This window comes from Pseudoliparis swirei, chromosome 10, assembly GCF_029220125.1.
Source record: "Pseudoliparis swirei isolate HS2019 ecotype Mariana Trench chromosome 10, NWPU_hadal_v1, whole genome shotgun sequence".
Classification (NCBI taxonomy): Eukaryota; Metazoa; Chordata; class Actinopteri; order Perciformes; family Liparidae; genus Pseudoliparis; species Pseudoliparis swirei.
In genome coordinates this window covers 13624593-13645872 of record NC_079397.1, presented here as the reverse complement: position 1 = coordinate 13645872, position 21280 = coordinate 13624593, and the positions used below count along the sequence as shown (strand labels likewise).

Genomic DNA, 21280 nt, shown 5'->3' with positions numbered 1-21280 from the left:
TGATAAGATGACAAGTGGAAAAAAATGGGAACTATTTTTGAGTTTGTGTTGGCTCTTGTGTCTCCGTGTGTGTGTTTTGGGGGTGATGTCCCAGTCTCGTGGTTGAGCCCTAACAGTGAATGGAACAAATGTGAGGGCTCTGTCACAATATTTACCCTGGCTGAGCCCCAAATGGCACTGCATGGCGGCCTGCTGCTGTGCATATAGCACCATCAATTAGCCACACTTGTTTTTGACTTATGCAACAAAGCTGTATTTGATAATGTAGCGGAGGATGTGTACAGGTCAGTGGAGTTCACCTTCCTGTCAGTTTATGGAGAATCAGAATAGGTGGTTCATAGTTTCCATTTAGCGGTGTCCTCCACCAACCAAATGCAGTCTAAAGACAGCTCCCATGTTGCCCAAATCATGCCATATTTTCATAATTGCATTTCTTATGATACGTGAACTGATCTTTCATTAGCTCTTAAGATTAGGAAAATCTTAACGCAGTTTGATTTCCCTTTGTTTAGAATGCCTTTAGATGGCCATGAAGGGGTCAACAGTCAGATTACCTGTCATAGTCTGTGTGTGGGCACCAATTGTCAGTTTTTCAAAGCATAAATGATACAAATTGTATGATATGGGTACACATGTGTGTGTGGAAAGGACCGGAAAGGAAACCACACGGGAAGTGGTTGCAGGGATGAAAACCAGAAGAGTCCATCTCCACTTTATAGGCCAGTTATACTAATAAACATGTCTGAACTCTGTCCTCCACAGCGCCGACCTCCAGAGAGAGAGAGACGTTTATCGCAGAGACTGTCTCTGGCACTTATCTTTGATCGTAACCGATAGAGTTTACTGGTTCAAATGTAGACTTAATATGACGTCTGTCTCTCAGGTCACTAGCTCTGACCCCGATCCAGCGACCAGAGATGTACATCATTGGAGCACAGCCTCTCTGCAGTCAGCTGTCTGGTCTCTCTCAAGTGAGTCCCCGTCTGCCTGGTTTATGCCTCTTTTTAATACATTTCAACTGTTGTTAAAACCACCTCGTAAAGTGGCCATGACTTTAATTCAGTAATGAAAAGATTCTGGAAGAAATAGAGCTCAGTTTTGCACGGTGTGGCTCTTCCTTCCGCTGCACCCTGCCTCTAAAGGAAATAGTCAAATAAAGGAGAATATCCCCACAGGGACCACTGAAGTGTGAAACCATTGATGGTCCTAATCTGTGCTAATCTCTCCTGTGATGCTGCGCTGTCTGCAGGGCCAGAGGAAGCTGTGCCAGCTGTACCAGGACCACATGGTCTACATCGGAGACGGAGCCAAGACGGGCATCAAGGAGTGCCAGTACCAGTTCAGTCAGAGGAGGTGGAACTGCAGCACTGTGGACAACACATCCGTGTTTGGACGCGTGATGCAGATTGGTGAGTTTATTGTTTGACGGGATCAGGAGCAGAGTAAGAAGAGGTTGTTGTTGTTGTTGTCTTTCTCCTCCTAAAAGACCTGTCAATCAATTTGAGAGTGATGGTAGGTTTGAATTCTGTGTTTTGTTTGTTTTTTCACCAATAAGGATTTTCTCAAGCATGCAGAAGCGCAGAAGTTACACACAGACATGTCAAAACAGAAAGATAAAAAATCTGCATTGTGTTATTGTGTATTTTGACTCATAAAATAAGCAATGACAGAAAAGGTTATCGGGAACATGGTAACAGGTTCGTACTGAAAAATCAAGCAAGAGTTTCCACAACAATCTATTAAATGTAATTCTTTACTAGGTTGCTTTGATTCACTGTTATTCAGATTATTATCACACGTGTTTGGACAGGTCATGCAGATCAGGGTGTTGAATCTTAGATAGAGCACAATAGTGGTCATTTAACAGACGTATTAAATAACGCACTGTTCACTGTATGTTATTGTTAAGATGGGAATATGAGTTGAACAGCAGCCCAAAATTGAAGCAGAGTTGCTCGGTTTTGGAAAGACGCTATTGGTTCAATAAATACAGTCTAAGAGTAAGAAACAATTGTCATAATATTTCGGTAATACTGATTTATGATGTCTTTTTTTGCAAACAACTTCATCATGTTTATTTATTATTATCATTGCAATATCCAGGGACCATAATGACTCTATACTTTCACATTGTAGTATAGTTAGTACAGATTTTAAAGCTATTCTTATTATAGTGAATAATTAGTTTTAGAACTCCTTTTTTATTGTTGAATTTTTCCTAATTCCTGTGAGTTTTTCATAACAGCCATGAGTCTATTGGATTACAGTGGAGTTATAAATAAAATAGAGTTATAAAGCCTATTCATTTACAATACTGATACCATTTCAGATATGAAATTTGTATTATGAAACCCCAGTGACTGCAAAATAGCACAGAGATATATTTTGCTGGACAGATTAAACCACTTGTCGTTCCCACGTTACGCATGCGCAATGAACCCGATAACCTCCTCCGTCGATTTAACGCGACGACGACTCGGAAGAGTTGCGCAAGGTATTTTCATCAAGACGGATAAAAACTCGAGCAAAAAAAAAGAAAAACATATGTGTAATTCGCAGCCAGTAGTTTCAGTAAACCTCCACCTGTAGATCAGACCCTGGATCAGTTTCACGTGCGTCTAATTCCCAGCAGGCGATGTGGGAAACCTCTCATCAACAAGTACGTGTCAAATCCGCTGCGGGCAGTCAGACGAGGTGTTTGCTGCTCTTTCTCTGTCTGCGTCCCTCTCTGCCTGTCTCTCTATTGACAGTCAGTCTATCTCCAGGTTTATATGGAGGTGTTAGTCGGTCCATTGTCCCTTCTTTTGAAATGCGCTGATGAGCTGACACCGAGCCGGCAGATCCGGACCCGCTATTTGAAGTCTGGGCTCCGCAGTCTCATAAACCTCTCGGCCTCTCCCTGCCGTCCTCTGTCTCATTATCCTGCTGCATAATATGTGCATCAGCATCCTGACTGGGGCAGAGCTCCTAAAACCTTGGATGAATAGCTCACACGCCTCAGCTCCGCATGCATACCTGCCTGTCTGTCTGGCTGGTGTTGATTCCAGGCTGCAGGCATCCTGTCATACAGTGCAGAGCGATACTATAGCACAGCATTCAAGTCAACACACACACACACACACGCGCGCGCACAAACACACCACGCTATAAAACCTCAGTTGCATCGTATTGTAGCCAGTTTCAAGTCTACTTTAGAAGATACATACTTATATAGCAAGTATAACAATATAAAAATACAATCACAACTGATCATGACTGTTTAAAAGAGGCACCCTGGAAAGAGAAAATCAATAAATAGATGGATAGAATGATTAAAGTCACCAGACACTGGTATCAAGGTGCAATTACAGGAAAGTTAACGCATTAAATATGCATTACAGGCCCAAGATATGACACTATAGTAATAATAATAATAAGGATCACTTTATTTATATCGAACATTTAAAAACTGAGTTTAACAGAAAAACAGCAAAAGCAAGATTAAAAAAACATAGAAAGCTCAACAGTTGAGGCCCAAAAAAGCAAAACAAGGGTGAGAGTTAAACCCTGATAAAACATTTCAATAGATGAAACAATAAAACCAACAGATACGCAGAAAAAATGAACTAATAAATAAAATAATGAATACATACAGTTCTTTGCTGCCACATTGCAGGATTATCATAGTGAGAACACGAGCATGTATAGGCCTCTGAGCGACTGTGTCGGGCAATAAGTTGTGGACATGTTGTTGTGGCGAACATCGCTCGAAGGGAGGAATGTCCCCGTGTGTTATACGACCTCTTTGTCAGTGAGGTCTCGGCCAGAAATACCACGAGGCTGTTCACATGTAAATTGTCAGTTTCAGAGCACTTAACGTCCTACCTGTCAGGCCACGTCTTTGTCCTCTCTTCCTTCTGAATGGTTTGTGTATTAATGCGGTGAATAGCCATGCCGGTTGTGTATTCCTCAGTGTTAGACGTGTTAGTCTCCATGTGAAGAGCGGGCCATTCATATGGACCTGTGCATGCTATAAGGGAACTACAATGTGGCAGCAGTCTGGTTGTTTATTTGAAAATGAACAGATGTATTCATAATGCTTCTCTCTGGTTCAACATTAACATTATAAGTGTGTACGGGGGAGTGACCGGTGACTTGCACGTCGGTCTTTGCAGTGCTGCGAATGAGAATTGGTTTCTGGCCTGAAGGGTCAGAAGGGTCAGTTCACCCCAATTACACTTCCTTTCCTGGAGCGGTACTCGAGCAGACAGTTTTCATTAATCTGTCCACAATTTGAGGAGTCCACATTTGTGAATTTTTCACCTTCACCCTAATACGATAGAGAGGATTGTATATTAAAAACTCACATTTATCTGCAAGATTAAAAAAATGTGTATGAATAATAAAAAATAACAATTTCAACAGAGTAGCTGGAACATTTGTTTCCAAAAAGATGTTTTAAAAAAAAGAGTAGACTAGCCAGAAGTAGGACAGGTAAACCCACAGGCCAAGTACATTTGGACGCAGATTGACCTCAATAACTGCTGCATATATTTCATGGATCTGGTGTTTGAAGTTGCAGAGTTTGACCAGGGTCACAGTTTACCTGAACAGTTACCCATGTTTCCTGTTTCCTTTCCTGCACAGTGTGACTCTACCTACTAACTCAAATCTAAGTTATAAATATCTATAATTTCAACATTCCTCTCCTCTCAGGCTCGAGGGAAACGGCCTTCACTTACGCCATCAGCGCAGCCGGAGTGGTCAACGCCATCGGCCGGGCGTGCCGCGAGGGCGAGCTCTCCACCTGCGGCTGCAGCCGGGCGGCTCGACCCCGCGACCTGCCGCGCGATTGGCTGTGGGGGGGCTGCGGCGACAATGTGCATTACGGCTACCGCTTTGCCCGGGAGTTTGTGGACGCCAGGGAGAGAGAGAAGAACTACCCGCGGGGCTCGACTGAGCACGCCCGGACGCTGATGAACCTGCAGAACAATGAAGCAGGGCGACAGGTACCGGAGACACGGGCGTGCATTCAGGTTTTTTTGTCCGAAAAAATTTAATTGATATATTTTCAGAATTTCGGAGGGGACACTTTAGTGAAGAAGTGTGTGTCCACGCTTCTTAACCCCATCCTATATCTGAATGTCTCCGAGGAATGCGTGTGTGAGTCGAGGTGGCCTGACCTGGTAGTATTTCTCAGTGTGTGTAAGTTATTTATTAGGAGGGTCCAAATGGTATAACTGCTAACGCCCTTGGAGTCCGGCTGGGTCGCCAGGTCAATGCGCATTCCAGGGAAGTAACACACACACACACACACAAGGTCATAATACACACATATAAATGCAGCAACACAATGGACAACAACATGTAAGAAGAGTTCAAAAGTGAAACTAAACAATGTGAAAATGAGAAAGACAGCGATGGGTGGATGTGGTATCGTTTGTCAAACTGGCATGTTGTAGTTTCTGAGGTTTTTTGACCCTCTCTTGTTGCCATACAGCAACTATTAGAAGCTCCAGTCTTGATACCGGAGCGAAAGGCGTTTGGGAATTATTTCAGGTGGGAAGAAATGCACCAAAAGAAACCGTTCACCTTCAACGAGGCTACAAGCTCGCACACAAACGCTCACATGCTGACACACACACACACACACACACACACACACACACACCTTCCTGGTTAAAAAGGTCCATTTGCCAGTTCCGGTACACGTTGGATCAGGAGAATGTCTTTATCTTCAATTAGAGGAGCTTTGTTTAAGCTGTTTGCGAGACAAAGACGCTGTGTGTGTGTGTGTGCGCGCGTGTGCGTGTGCATGTCGTCTCAACTCCATTTGATTTGTGTGAGAGACATTGAGCCTGGTTTTGTGTGAGTGTGTGTGTGAGGGGTCAAAGGTGAGGGTCTGGAGAGGTTGTGTTTCTGCTGAGGGTCCCATTGGGGCTATAGGAGAGTGTATAAGAGAGAAAGATCTATTGCTGCAGCCTTGTATTAACACACACACACACACACACACACACACACACACAGTTCCTCAGCTTCCCTTTAACACACACACACACTCTTTTGAATGGCTTTTCCTCCTCTCTCTTGTTTGATCCCTTGTTTTCTTTGTCACCTGTCCATCGAAACGGAAGAGAGGAGAAGAGAGAGATGAAAAGGAGGAGAGCGAGCGAGAGGAAGACCGTTTCTCTTTTTCTCCTCATCCCTTCTTCTCTCTTTCTTTCGTGGACACGCCAGTTTGTCCCAAAGCAGGATTTGTCTTGCTTGGTTGAACAAGGCAAACCGCGGGGCTTTTGTGGAGGTGACAGGGGCGTGCCGCTGTGTGCGTGTGTGTGTGTGTGTGCGTGTGTGTGTGTGCGTGTGTGTGTGTGTGCGTGTGTGTGTGTGTGTGTGTGCTCAGCTTCATTTGATTTGTGTGTAAGGCGGATAACGTGGTCGTCTGTGTGTACAAGCGTCTGGAGACAGAGACGCAGGGTGAGGGATGGACCTCCGTCACACTCCCTTGACTCTGAAAGACACACACACACACACACACACACACACACACACACACAGCCACCCAGGTCCACTGTCTCCGTTTCACACAAATCAGATGAGGCCGACTTGTCACACATAGAGACCAAAACAACGAGTTGTACATTCCCAGTCTAACAGCCGTCATCCCTCAGATCCATCTCTCTCACTGCTCTTCACTGTTTAAACTTTACTTCACTGTTTATACACAATACATTTCATCATTGTTTGGAACCAAGGAGACTTCATTGTAAGCACTTATCTCCACTGTGGGCCTAACATCAAAACAAAATTGGATAAATTAAGGCATTTGTCTATTTGGTGTAAGAGTGATAAGGAATGTGATACACAGTAGTTTCAATTAATTGATGGCACCAACAGATAGAGAGTATTTATGTTTTTTGTTTTTCTTTCAGGCTAATTAAAGAGAAGTTTGAGAGAATCATCTGATCCTTTGTTTTCATGCTCTGGTGTAATTTTCCAAACTGATCTTATTATATTGGTCTTTGATCTACAAAAAGAAGAATGAGTTACGAGCAGCATTCCACAACAAATGCTCTCGTCTCTATCTGCTGTGGAGTCGGCTGACAAAGAGCCATCATATCTCCTTATCACGATCACAAGTTTGCCTCAAAGGCTTTACAATCTGTACTGAATGCAATCCAACGGTTCGGATAAGGAAAAACTCCCCAAAAAACTCCAACAAATAAAGGGAAGAATCCTCAGAGAGAATAATAGAGAGGGGACATGCATTAGATGTTCACACAGAACAGAAACGATCCACAAATATGAGAATATATGACAAGAATATGGCTGCAGGGAACTGCCTTTAATTATTTTAAATCTTGTGCTTGTGTGAAGTCCGTTTCTTTACAGCTGCAAAGTTCATTACCCTCGGTTGCTGAATTAAAGTTGCTCTGATGACCAATATTAGAGTACTAGCTGTATAATAAAAGCTAGAAAAATAAGATCAAAGTCAGAAAAATAACCATAAAACAAAAGCTAGGATTCAAATTGATTACAGGATTTTGAAAATTCAAAAAAATGTGGCCCTCTTCCTGGCAATTTTTACTCCTCATTTATTGTTTATTCACAAAGGATGAACTATGTTCTCTATTTCTGCCCCATTCTACGACTACTATTATACTAACTACACCCACCCACCCAAACACACACACACACACACACACACACACACACACAGACACGGCTCCTAACCCCTAACTCTGTCTGAGCAGAACCTATTGTGCCTGACACAGAGACCGTGTCACCACCACGGATGACTGACCGTGTGTGTGTGTGTGTGTGTGTGTTTTTCCATCAGGTCCAGTGTCACTGCGCCCAGCAGGCACAACCCACCAAATAGTTCAGTTTGATGCAGGACACACACAGACACACACATTATAGGCATGGTTTGATTATTTTGTGTTATCGGTAGCTAGTAATATTAATAATAGGAATAATAATGAGCTAGTGCAATACAGTAGTACCAAGTTGCTCAATTTATATAATAATTATATAAAGGTCAAACTGAAAAGTAAGTAAGAAAAGACTACTTCGAAAGAAAGGATTAGATTGCAAATTAAAAGTTGAAAATATATATTGTTTTGGGCTGGAGCTCTAAACCTCTTATTTATTCTTCCCTAATATCCTTGAAAATATTATCCATAATTTGGGGCGATGGCTAAAAAAAGAGTAAGACTAATTTTTGTATTACTGTGATTGTGAACCTCTAATAAGCCTCACAGTGGGGGATCTGAGGAAACATGAGGGCTCGTAAAACAACAAGGAGTCATAGAATATGAGGATTTTCTCCTGATGATGTGTGTAAAACTAATTCTAACTTTAAAAACTCATTAATTCGTCACACTGTGAGCAGTATGAGGTGTGAAGAGAAATATCTAATCGTTCCTAAATAGCAGAGACTGCGTTTTTTAAGAAGATTGCAAGGCGCACACATTTAGTGAAGCTATAGAAGCCTTGTTTTGAGCATGTCATTGTCCCCTGCTCTCAGTGGCTCTCTGATGGGGGTCACGGGGGTCAAGTCACAGGATTGGAGGGTGCCGAGTGCTATGCCTGCTGGGTAGTAAACTAGAGGAGAGGGGAGCAGGGGTGGGAGGTGGGGGTCGGGGTCGGGGGTGGGAGGGGGGGGGGTGTTTGGGATGGAGGGGTTAAAAGAGGTGAGAAGGTAATTGAGATCAGGCAGTGAGGAGTGATGGGTTTCATTTGTGTGAGGGGAAACCGAAAGAACTGATTCAGCAAGTATGGTGGGAACGGCATCGCTGCAGACACGAAGAAACATAACACAGTACATGCTTAGTGACATAATACATGGTGTGTGTGTGTGTGTGTGTGTGTGTGTGTGTGTGTTTATTGAATGCTGCTTAACTGGCCTGGTTTAGCTGCAGGGGTGTGAAGGGCTCCCCCTAAAGCCCACCGCTGCTGAGGCCATAAATCTTGTATTTCCTGTTCTGTTTCCTTAGCATATGCACGTGTAAAAAAAAAAAATCATTTGTAGTGTTCAGACCCAGCCAAAAAACCTGCAAACTCAAAAAACTAAAAAGCCATGAGTATGAAAATAATAAAGCAATACGGCACTACATTTATATTTAATGTCTCAGATGATGGGTCCGTTTTTTTTGGTCAAAATAGGACATTTAGTTTTAAAGAATGGCAAGAAACAGACAATTATGCTTTATATTTATATTTTAGTGCTCCTATCTAGAATGATTAAGAAAAAAAGTAATAAGTGCCAGATCAGTGGCTCTAACCCGTGATTTATTTATCATGGAGCAATTTCACTGATTTTATAGCTAATCTAATTATATGTCATGCGATACTTTTCTTTTTTTATAGACTGCTTTCTAGCTCGGAGCTGTGTGGGAAACTAGATTCGCAATAGAGCCACATTTCCTCTGGTTCGCAGCAGCCCGTCAATTCTCAGTCAGCTGTTTGTTTTAGTTTGGTGGAGTAGGACTGACAAGCCTGTCAGGGAACAGCGTGTATGGATGGAGCAAAAATATGTTCTTTGTTTTTCTTTGCTTTGCATTTTTACCGCAGATTTTAACACAATGGTGTTTTGCATCAGCGCCCAATGGTCACAGAAACATGGAGATGGGAATATTTCAAAATGTGTTGCTTTATTTGGCTAATTTGGGAGAAAAGCCCTCAGAAAGTGTAGCAGTGTGCAGCTGGCACATATGAATCTATTTGGCTATGGTGTCGGTTTTTTCCTCATATTTAATTTGGCAGTTGGCAATTTAAAAAATGACCCAAAGCTCCAGAGTTCATAAATTAAAACTATATAAGCTTGAGCGTTTGTATCCATGATTTTTGCAGAAACAAACTGTTGTTTTGAGCACATTTATTCTGTGTAACTCGGAGCAGTTACACATGCTGACCACTAGGTGGCAGCAGCGTTGCAGCAAATATAGTAGATCTACAGCACAACACGCAACTACCAGCCTGGATGCAGTCTTAAAGTCAATTTAATGAGGCCTCTCACATGTTGAGTTTATCTATCTTCTCTTTTACTCTATTTTAATGTAGTCTGTATCGAGGGAATTCATTGTGGGATAGATAGTGATGAGATGAGGCGTGAGAAGCACAACCACATCTAACCAACACCTTTTTTTGGTTCTCTCACTCCACCAGGCGGCCTATAACCTTGCGAATGTAGCCTGTAAATGTCACGGCGTCTCCGGTTCCTGCAGTCTGAAGACCTGTTGGCTCCAGCTGGCCGACTTCCGACGCGTCGGAGAGTTCCTGAAGGAGAAGTACGACAGCGCGGCTGCCATGCGCATCGGACGCAAGGTACAGGAGCTCACGGCAGATACACGTCGTCTTCTAGACCACAGGTGTCAAACGCATGGCCCGCGGCCCGAATCCGGCCCACCACATCATTTTATGTGGCGCCCTTTTCTTGAAGAAATTTTAGTAAAATATCCTGTGCTTTTATTTTGAAGGTTTCAAATGAAATGGATTTATGTTATAACATTAAAGACATGTTCTTATGTACAATATTTCTACACTCAAATAAACAAAAATCAAATGCAAAGAGAGTTTTTCACAACAGTGTTAAGGTGCGTTCACACCAAAAGCGAAACTATTTTTTCGCGCGACCGAATCCCATGAAAAGTCAACGTACAGACGCGTGTGGCTGCGATAGACGCGATATTTTCATGGGCGGAGCGTTTGGGGCGTTTTCGGCGACGCGATGTGGGCGACGCGTTTACAGCGGCACAATTTTCGCCCCGAGTTGAAATATTTCCACTTTGAGGCGGTCATCTCGCAACTCGGGGCCAATCGGCTCTCGAGTTCCGCTCTCGTAGCGCTGGAAGCGGAAGTCTTTCAGACGTAACAGTGACTTCATCGGTGAAAGTGACCGAGCTGAGTGAGCCTACGGGTGATGTCATGAACCCAAACACGAGGGCGTTAGTGTGTGGGACGTCCACAACAAGTATAAAGCAGAACAAGTGGTTAGTTATTCTGGTGGATGAAGGAGATGATGACGGTCTTTACGGAGACGAGACACGGAGCTAAGCTCCGTGTCTCGCGGAGCGTCTCGACGCTCATGGCGAGAACACGGCGAACGGTCGAGCGAGTAAACTCACGCGTTTTTGGGCGACGCGAAAAATAGTTTCGCTTTTGGCGTGAACGCACCTTTACAGTTACAACCCTTTGAGGGCGGCCGTGATGCTGACGTGGCCCGCGGTGAAAATGAGTTCGACACCCCTGTTCTAGAGTGTCACGTACAAAAGCGCTGAACAGAAAAATACAACAACAACAACAAAAACTAGAACGGGCACTCGGTAGAGCGCATACCTTCGCATATCACAAGATTGGGCATTGAATTATGAACATGTTGGCATTAGTTGCATGCCAATTGGATAAAAATTGACCGTGCTATGGTAAAAAAGATTTTGACCTTTTCATGAACTTTACATTGACCTTTGACCCGATCGATCCCAAAATCTAATCAAATGGTCCCCGGATAATAACCAATCATCCCACCAAATGTCATGCGATTCCGTTTAATACTTTTGGAGTTATGCGAATAACACGCATACAAATAAATAAATAAATACACGGCGATCAAAACATAACCTTCCGGCATTTTCGATGCAAAGGTAATAATCCCTGATTGGTTCCCCTTCTACCAGGGCAAGCTGGAGCTGGAGAACAAGCGCTTCAACACCCCGACCGCGGAGGATCTGGTCTACATCGACACCAGCCCCGACTACTGCCTCCGCAACGAGACCACGGGCTCGCTGGGCACGCAGGGCCGCCTCTGCAACAAGACCTCGGAGGGCATGGACGGCTGCAAGCTCATGTGCTGCGGCCGAGGATACGACCAGTTCAAGACCTACAAGCACGAGCGCTGCCACTGCAAGTTCCACTGGTGCTGCTACGTCAAGTGCAAGCGCTGCACGACACTCGTGGACCAGTTTGTGTGCAAATAGCACGCCGGCAGAGGACGGGCGGGCGGAAGGGGGTGAGGAAGAAAACAAGGAGGAGAGGTGAAGAGGGGGGAGGTGGCGGGATGATGGAGAGGGAGGAGGCGGGGACGTTTCAGGTTTTTTTGTGTTCGGGATAGGTTAAGACACACACGGGGTCCATTTTCTGACCAGCTTCCCTTCTCGCCTCCATTTATAAATCGCTGACTTTTCACATGAAGAGCAAAACGCTGAGTCACACCTGTGCGGACATTTTATTATTGTGTGCGTGAAGAAGCCCAGTGATGGATTGATAGGCGGGGAAGAAGACCAGATGGATGAGAAGAGGAGCAAGGAGGCATGTGATTTCTTCCGTGTTTTTTCGGACAACTCTTGAGATTCCCGCTTCTGGCCGCCCCGGCATCGCATTCTGCTTTCCTGTACGACATCACGATGGATGAGCACGGACGGACATCAAGGATAAATGGACCTGGAAGGTGGAATAACTGGATCGTAAAAAGGGGACTGGTGCGATGACAAACAAATATGAGCGATGAAATAAATATATAAGTAAATAATAAATAAACATCCAAGTCGCTATCGTTATTTAAAGGGACTTAAACAAACCTAAGGCACACTTTGGACCCGTACAACTCGTGTGTTCAGGAATCCCCCGATCCAACAAAGTCCTTTTGGAGTTCAAAGCCGTGGGAGTGTCTCTCTCAGAGAACCTTTGACCTTTAACCCTGCAAGTGAAATCAGTGCATCCAGCGATCTAACAATCAGATACAGAAAGGGAATGGCGATAAAAGGGAAACGGTTCAAATTAAATCGAGAGGGATCGTTAAGCCACAAAACTCCAGGCGACACGTTCAGAAGTCACAAAGTGAACAGAAGAGGACTGAACACGCTGCGGAAAAATGAAATGAATGCATCGGCGTGGGAAAACAGAGAGGACTGCAATTTATTAGCTAGATGGGGGGAAAAAAAGAAGGTATATTTTATTATTGTTTTTATTTTTCTGTCTCCTATGTTTTCTACATGAGTATCATTGTGTATTCTTTTGAGAAACTCGTCTTCGACAACGAGGCTTTGTTCTGTTCTTGAGTGTGGAAGTCCGATTCCCCCCCCCCCCACACACACACACACACACACACACACACACGCGTCTTCACTTCACAGCTACAGACGAGTCTTTGTCGTTCGTGGAAAAGGATGCACACAGTTGCGAAGTGGGGAAGTGATGCAGTACAGGAAGCTGAGCTACAGTAGTGCCATTCACAACAAGGCCAACATGATGATGCTTTGAATGAGAAATCCACAATTAATAGAGAGTGATGCAGAATTATCAGAATGAGCTTTTACAATTGACTTTGAGTTATTAGTTTTTTTAATTTTCTCCTTTCAAAACATGAAATTACTGCTCGCAGCGAGTCAAACACAACATAAGTCTGCAGGTATAAGATTCATATCTCAGCCGTGGACACTGAAGCTGAAATCTTTCCCTCGAGTCGCTTGTCGGTGTGGCGAGGCCTCGGCATCACCTCGCCACGATGTCGCTCCTCATCCGCTGAACACGACGAGAACGTTGACGATCGTGGTCATATATTTTCGGTGGCTCCAATTCCTGTATTCTGGAGGATTATAAGTAATTTGTCTGATCTTCTCAATGTTTTCACATCAATAATGTTTCTGTAATGAATTGAATACAATCAAGTAATAATAAATAAGGAAATTCTTCAAACCTTTTACATATTTTGAGTTCATATAAGATTCATATTATGGAGTTTTTAGTTTAAGTTCATTATACCTCCTCACAATTAGCATTTATTTCCCATTTTGAACCATGAGAAAAGTGTGCGCACTTCCTAAGTATACCCTAACTCTGTTGTGGGCGATGGATTACAAATATACAGTAATGTTCAAGTTCTTTGACCGACGATCCTCAAACCCATTACTCGTGGTTATTGAGTGCATTTATTTCCAGTAAAAACTCCCCTATCAATCCAACCTTATCGATCATATCAGTATTACAGTCGGACTGTGTTTATGTTCAATACGACACCACATTGTGTTTATATGTGTGTACTGTTTTCTCACATAAAAAAGTAAAATATGTATGTTCCTAAAGTTGTTCTCCGTCTTCTTGCCCCTAAAGGATGTCATTTATTATTATGTTCATGCTTATTCTCTATTTTCTCACGCCTCCCTGAGAACTTTGACCCAATCAGATGCACAAAACAGCGCGTCCACTCCTCGACTCCTTATCTGCTCCACGGATGCCACGTTGCTTTTAACTCTCTGTGTACTCCATATTGTTGTTGTCAACATGTTAGACTCTCTTTGGTGACGTTATGGCACCAGCAGTGAGACTCCAGCTCCTCTCTATTACTCTAGAAAATACTCCTGCAGCTCTGCTATAATTTTGACAACTTTTAGCACTGAAAGTCAAGTGCACAGTCATTGTTCTCTACAGTGACCCCGGTAACAATCCCATTACCTTTAGCCGCTCACAGTTAATGGGATTACATCACTGACCAGAGCAGCATGACTGGCCATGTAGTACTGTCGGGGTCGGTGTAATCCTCCTCACCTGGGAGAGGACTGTGTGTCAATACAGCCACGACTGCTGCTGCTGATTACCTTCGCATTGAAAATGCGGAAGGTAATGTTGTATTTATTTATTTGTATGCGTGTTACTCGCATAACTCAAAAAATATTAAACCGAATCGCATGACATTTGGTGGGATGATTGGTTATTATCCGGGGACCATTTGATTAGATTTTGGGATCGATCGGATCAAAATTCAAGGTCAAGGTCATGAAAAGTTCAACATCTTCTTTTGACCATAGCACGGTCAATTTTTATCCAATTGGCATGCAACTAATGCCAAAATGTTCATAATTCAATGCCCAATCTTGTGATATGCGAAGGTATGCGCTCTACCGAGTGCCCGTTCTAGTTCCTAATGTAATGTATTCATCTCACATTTATGGTGTATGCATGTGTCTGATAGTGTTGTGAAGTGTGTGTGAGTGTGTGTGTGTTTTTTGCATGTGTGTATGCCTGCTGAAGATCAGACAAGTGAAAGTGTAACCTGCTGGTGTCTCTAATCCTTTTCGCCTGACAACCATCTGCTGCCGTGATGCTGCTAATTTGGCGGTGAAACAAAGAGACACACAGACAGGTTGTCTTTCTTTAATTAGGCCCGTTCTCGCTCTGAGGTTGTGTTTATTTTCTTGTCTGCACGAAGATGCTAGTTTTGACATCCGTTCTCCCGCAGAGGGAAGAGCGTGTCTAAGTTGGCTCCAACATTCAGGTTTTTTTTGCTGACTTTACCATCAGTCTGTCTGCAGCTTTTGTGCCTTAAGTCAATCGTGTATATAAATTCGCCGAGGGGGCACTTATTAACAAGACAAATGTGTTTCAGTCACCTCTATCAGCTCGGAGTTTGGCTTATGTTCCCTCAGGTGTTGGGGGATCTGGAGCTCGTCCTGCATGTTAGACCTCATTATAAACCCTCCCCTTATTACCTTCGCATTGAAAATGCGGAAGGTTATGTCTTGATCGCCGCGTATTTATTTGTATGCGTGTTATTCGCCTAACTCAAAAAGTATTAAACCGAATCGCATGAAATTTGGTGGGATGATTGGTTATTATCCGGGGTCCATTTGATTAGATTTTGGGATCAATCGGGTCAAAGGTCAAGGTCATGGAAAGGTCAACATCTTCTTTTTACCATAGCACGGTCAATTTCTATCCAATTGGCATACAACTAATGCCAAAATGTTCATAATTCAATGCCCAATCTTGTGACATGCGAAGGTATGCGCTCTACCGAGTGCCCATTCTAGTCTTTCTCTGTGCAGCTTTGACTCTGCTCTCAGCTCAGCAGCCGAGTGGGATGAGACATGTAGCTGCAGGTCTCTTTAAAAGGCCAAAACAGCACCTCTGCACATCTAACTGGCCTGGAACATTAGTGCAGTGATTCAGAACGAGTCCTGGTCTGACCCTCTGATACCTGCAGGACATTTTAGTGTTGGACTGCCAGCTGTCTATAATCACAACCTGCTCCGTGGCATGAAATGCTCTTTGTGCCAGTGAACTATGTGCGTTACTGCAAAACTGCCTCATACAATTTAGCTTAACATCTGTTCTCACTTCTGTGGTGTTTTTGGCATTGAGCAATGCGCGATAATTCCTCTACAACCTGTTATCCAATATGTTGGATCAGGAGGAGCTCTGGTTTCTGCTCCTCCTGCGTCCAGCAGGGGGACACCATTCAAATTTAAATGATTTAAAAAACACTTCAGTTATAGCAAGCATGTTGTTCCCTATAATAAGTCATTGTTCATATAAAACACATACGGATGTCATTGGGATACAGCTGTATTTTCAATGCTATACGTACTGTATCATATTAACCATGCTGTGTAATCAGAGTACTTTTTTGACCTTTTACTAGCTGTAGCTGTACTTAAAGCCCGAGGTGAACTGTACAATGGGATTTTGCATGCTGTGTGTGTGTGTGTGTGTGTGTGTGTGTGTGTGTGTGTGTGTGTGTGTGTGTGTGTGTGTGTGTGTGTGTGTGTGTGCGTGTAGAGATTAGCCAGCAGCTGTTATAGTAAAGGCATTCAGATCTTTCAGGATGGTGCTGTACATTCAGTAAATGTGCCGGGATTGTAATTCTCGCCTCAGCGCCGCTTTATTCACCCTAATTCATTTATTGTTTATAGTGTATTGTTTATTAACCGCCTCTCTTATCGAGAGATTGCACGATTCATCACACAGAGAGCTGCACGGAGTATCTCAATTGATGGAGAAGTTGTACCTTTGGTAGCGTGTATCTTCATCACAGGTTTCTAATGCAGTTGGTTTAAAGTAGACATATCTGTGGAACACACACACACACACACACACACACACACAAGCCACAGACCAAACAAGGAAACCTCAACATTTACAGAGAGGCGAGGATGCAAATCACGAACCAATGATGCAACACAGACCATTGCTGCAGGATCACATGTCATTTTCAAAAGAGTTACACTACCGTTCAAAAGTTTAGGATCACCCAGACAATTTTGTGTCTTCCATGAAAAATCACACTTTCATTTATCAAATGAATAGAAAATGTAGTCAAGACATTGACAAGGTTAGAAATAATGATTAATATTTGAAGTATTAATTTTGTTCTTCAAACTTCAAGCTCAAAGGAAGGCCAGTTGTACAGCTTATATCACCAGCATAACTGTTTTCAGCTGTGCTAACATAATTGCACAAGGGTTTTCTAATCAGACATTAGTCTTCTAAGGCGATTATCAAACACAATGTACCATTAGAACACTGGAGTGATCGTTGATGGAAATGGGCCTCTATACACCTCTGGAGATATTTCATTAGAAACCAGACTGTGGCAGCTGTGTCTGGCGGGCTGCTGCTGGAGTGCCTGAAAGGGAGGGAGCCAGACCAGGAGGAAGAGCTGATGAGCAGCTTGGGCCAGATACTGCGGATAGAGGAGGGGCGGGCACAGGCGGGAACCCCAGGACCCGGAGCTGCGACCCCTGAGGTCAGGACCCGGACCCCAGAGCCCCAGGACCCGTCGGAGCTGCCGACCCCAGGACCCAGGACCCAGCTGCCGACCCAGCCCCAGGACCTGGGACCCAGAGCCCAGGACCGAGCAGAACGACCGCTGAGGTCCGGAGCTGCCGTCGAACCCCGAGGTCCAGGTGGAGGGCCTACCAGCTCCGCTCCATCCAACCCCAGAGCCCCCATCCTAAGTCCTCCGCCCAAGCTCTCATGGGGGTGGCAGCTGTGCTGGTGATTGGCAATCACTCAGCCGAGGCCACTCTTATAAAAGCTCCCACTCGAGAGTGGAGAGGGGGAGGTGAGCAGAGGCACGTGTTTTGCGGTCTGCTCGGTATCGTGTGCGTGCCAATAAATATGTCTTGGAACAAAACCTCTTGCTGTCTGGTGGATCCTTGGTGCTGGGGGGGGAAACCCACGGGTGGCGGCCTCGGGCCTGCTACACAGACGTTTCCACCTAGAATAGTCATTTACCACATTAACAATGTATAGTGTGTATTTTTGATTAATGTTATCTTTATTGAAAAAACAGTGCTTTTCTTTGAAAAATAAAGTCATTTCAAAGTGATCCCAAACTTTTGAACGGTAGTGTACATTTTTTAAAGGGTTTTTTCATTCATTTATTTTGGGTGAATACCCAAAGCTTTTTCACAGCTTCAGTTATTTATCTCGACAGCTATGCCGTCTGCTGCTGTTAACCAAACTGAATGGAAACCCGGGTGGCTTTTTCATTGTCATTATTAACCATCATCGCCTGCAAATGGAATCTATTAAATACGCCAACATCCAACCACTTCCTGGGCAGCCATGAAATGAGTAGGCTATTACAATGAACATTGACACCAGAAGGTATGCAAAGACTCACCCGAGGCTCCATGACAGGAACCATCACAGGTGGCATTGGAGTTGTCACTGGACACCGATGAATAAATATTGTCTGCACTTCAATGTTTTTAAGACTAATTGCACTTAATGTGTACAATTAGCATGTACTGTATTATTCATCCTAGCAACTGAGTCATTCTTAACAACATGCAGAACCTGTTTCATCGTGTGTCGTCTTTCTTCTGTCACACCCTGTTTGTGCGAGTGTGTGTATTAGATCAGGGCTTAATGACCATATACGTGGGATCGTGTGTGTTGCAATAAGGCTTGTCTTGCCACGTAGCATGACGTAGCTCCGTAGTTTCCCCGGTGTTTACGGAAGCTGCATGGGGAATCTTAACATATTACAAAATGGCGTTGTCTGTTTGTGGAGACAGTCAGTTCCTCGTTGCATTAAAATCTTCATAGAAAAAATACATTTGTAATACAGTGTCATTTTATTGGCCCTTTAACCCTTGTGTTGCCTGAGGGTCATTTTGACCCGAATCAATATTACACCCTCCTGTTACCTTTATATTTACTAACATATTTTACCCTTTGGGTTCAATTTGACGCCAGCAATTAAAACCTCCAGAAAATTATTAGAATTAATATTGTTTTCCAAGTTTAAGTGTGAGGCACTTTATGTTTGTTTGTTGACTACCGAAAGAACACCGACATTAAACATTGAATGGGGTCAAATTAATCCTAAAGCGGGGGGAGGGTGTAATATTGATTCGGGTCAAAATGACCCTAAGGCAACACAAGGGTTAAGGCTTTTATCTACAGAATTTTAAAAAACCCACAAACACACACCCCTAATGTCAGGTGTGGTCTTCCTGTTTTGACTGTTTCCAACAACACACCCTCTTTAACACAGAGCATTGCCAGATAATGGAAAGTCTAATCAGAAGGAAATGATTTATATTTAGCTGGAGAGGAATTAAGTGAGCTGTAGTCATGTATTTATTCCCAATTGTGTGTGTTCAAATCTTCAAATGTTTTACATTTTAAATACTTGTGAATGTCATCTTTGTTTTTGTAGACATCAGATGTTGTGTCCACTGTACATGGTGGCAATATAAATAGATGAAAGCAACACACTTTAAACACATAGGGTTTATAGACACATTAAATGGTGTTGATTTAATCTGTAACATTACTGAGTTCAACCAAGTTGTATTATATAATCCATAAAGCTCAAAGTCTTATTTGTTGCTCTGGTTGGTACAACAGCGGCTTATCTAAATGACCACATTGCCTTTGGAAGAGCTTGCACATACAGGCCCACATACAGGACTGTCTCAGAAAATTAGAATATTGTGATAAAGTTCTTTATTTTCTGTAATGCAATTAAAAAAACAAAAATGTCATGCATTCTGGATTCATTACAAATCAACTGAAATATTGCAAGCCTTTTATTCTTTTAATATTGCTGATTATGGCTTACAGCTTAAGAAAACTCTAAAATCCTATCTCATAAAATTTTAATATTTCCTCAGACCAAGTAAAAAAAAGATTTATAACAGCTGAGTGTTTGTCAAGGCTCAGGAAACCCTTGCAGGTGTTTCGAGTTAATTAGACAATTCAAGTGATTTGTTTAATACCCTACTAGTATACTTTTTCATGATATTCTAATATTTAGAGATAGGATATTTTAGTTTTCTTAAGCTGTAAACCATAATCAGCAATATTAAAAGAATAAAAGGCTTGCAATATTTCAGTTGATTTGTAATGAATCCAGAATGCATGATATTTTTGTTTTTTTAATTGCATTACAGAAAATAAAGAACTTCATCACAATATTCTAATTTTCTGAGACAGTCCTGTACATGCAGATAGAGCAACAAGGACTCATTTAAATGCTGGATTAGCAGTGAGAACATGATGCAATCAGAAATTGAGGTTATGCAAACAAACTGCATTAGCCTGCCAATTACAGTTCATGTTGCTCACTGTGGGCCTGTAGAGCTGAAGGTCTCTCTTTAATAACCAGCAGTTCCATATGTTTAGAGACACATCCGATCATTTCATTTGCAATCATCGCAACACAGAATGAGCCAGAGAAACATACACGTCACAAACTCTGCACTTTCACATTAAAAGCGCATCAGACCGACAGATGATGCAATTTGATTTGATTTTTTTAATTTCAGAGACATACTGCAAATACGATAATGCTGACATATTTTTCCCTTCTCTTATATCTGGTCGAACTACTCATGCTGTTAGATTATCTGCTCAGAAGAAAGAATGGTAACTGAGACAAATTCTTAGAACAGACAGAACATGCATTACATATTTTTGAGCATTTGATCATGTGACTTCACTGAAACCACGCCATCAGGACTAGGCGTGGTGACAATACCATCAGATTATATGCCTGTGCACACTGAGAACTTCGAACATAACTCTAATTGTACATCACATTTATTGTAGAAAGAGGGTGGACAAACTCCATGCCAGCAAGACAGTTCAACCAATTATCTAAAAAAAAACAGTTGCTTAGTCAATAAAACCATCTGTTGGGTCAAAATGGCGACATGATCAAATCATTATGAAATAATTTTAAATAGTCAGGAATAAAAAAAGATACCGTGAATCTCATAGGCTGAGTAGGGCAATCACATCCATTTTTTTTATATTTATCTACTTTATCTTACTAGATGTATGTAACTATATCTTGTTTCCAGATTTCTCTCCATCAATTACATAGAGTACAGTTTAACAAACATTAACCTTTTAGTTTAAAGGACATAAAACTGTACACTTATTTTCAATCAGGTATGCTGAAATGCTAAACTAATTTACCCACTATATGACCAAAGTACTGACATGACATCACACACTGTTTTATACTGAGATTTTCAGGATATTTTGCACAATTCCAGTCACGTCTTCC

General features: G+C 42.7%; 1 protein-coding gene across 4 annotated transcripts in view; it reads left to right on the top strand.

Moving 5' to 3' along the window:
- The window catches only part of wnt5b (wingless-type MMTV integration site family, member 5b), a 74915-nt gene extending 62930 nt beyond the window's left edge, over positions 1 to 11985 (top strand). For all 4 annotated transcript variants that reach the window (XM_056425001.1, XM_056425002.1, XM_056425000.1 and 1 more), the window contains 5 exons: positions 884 to 971; positions 1250 to 1409; positions 4696 to 4988; positions 10147 to 10305; positions 11655 to 11985. In XM_056425001.1, the coding sequence (XP_056280976.1) occupies positions 884 to 971; positions 1250 to 1409; positions 4696 to 4988; positions 10147 to 10305; positions 11655 to 11954 (1000 nt within the window). In that variant the 3' untranslated portion in view covers positions 11955 to 11985. The remainder of the gene's footprint in view (positions 1 to 883; positions 972 to 1249; positions 1410 to 4695; positions 4989 to 10146; positions 10306 to 11654) is intronic.
- The last annotated feature ends 9295 nt before the right edge of the window (positions 11986 to 21280 follow it).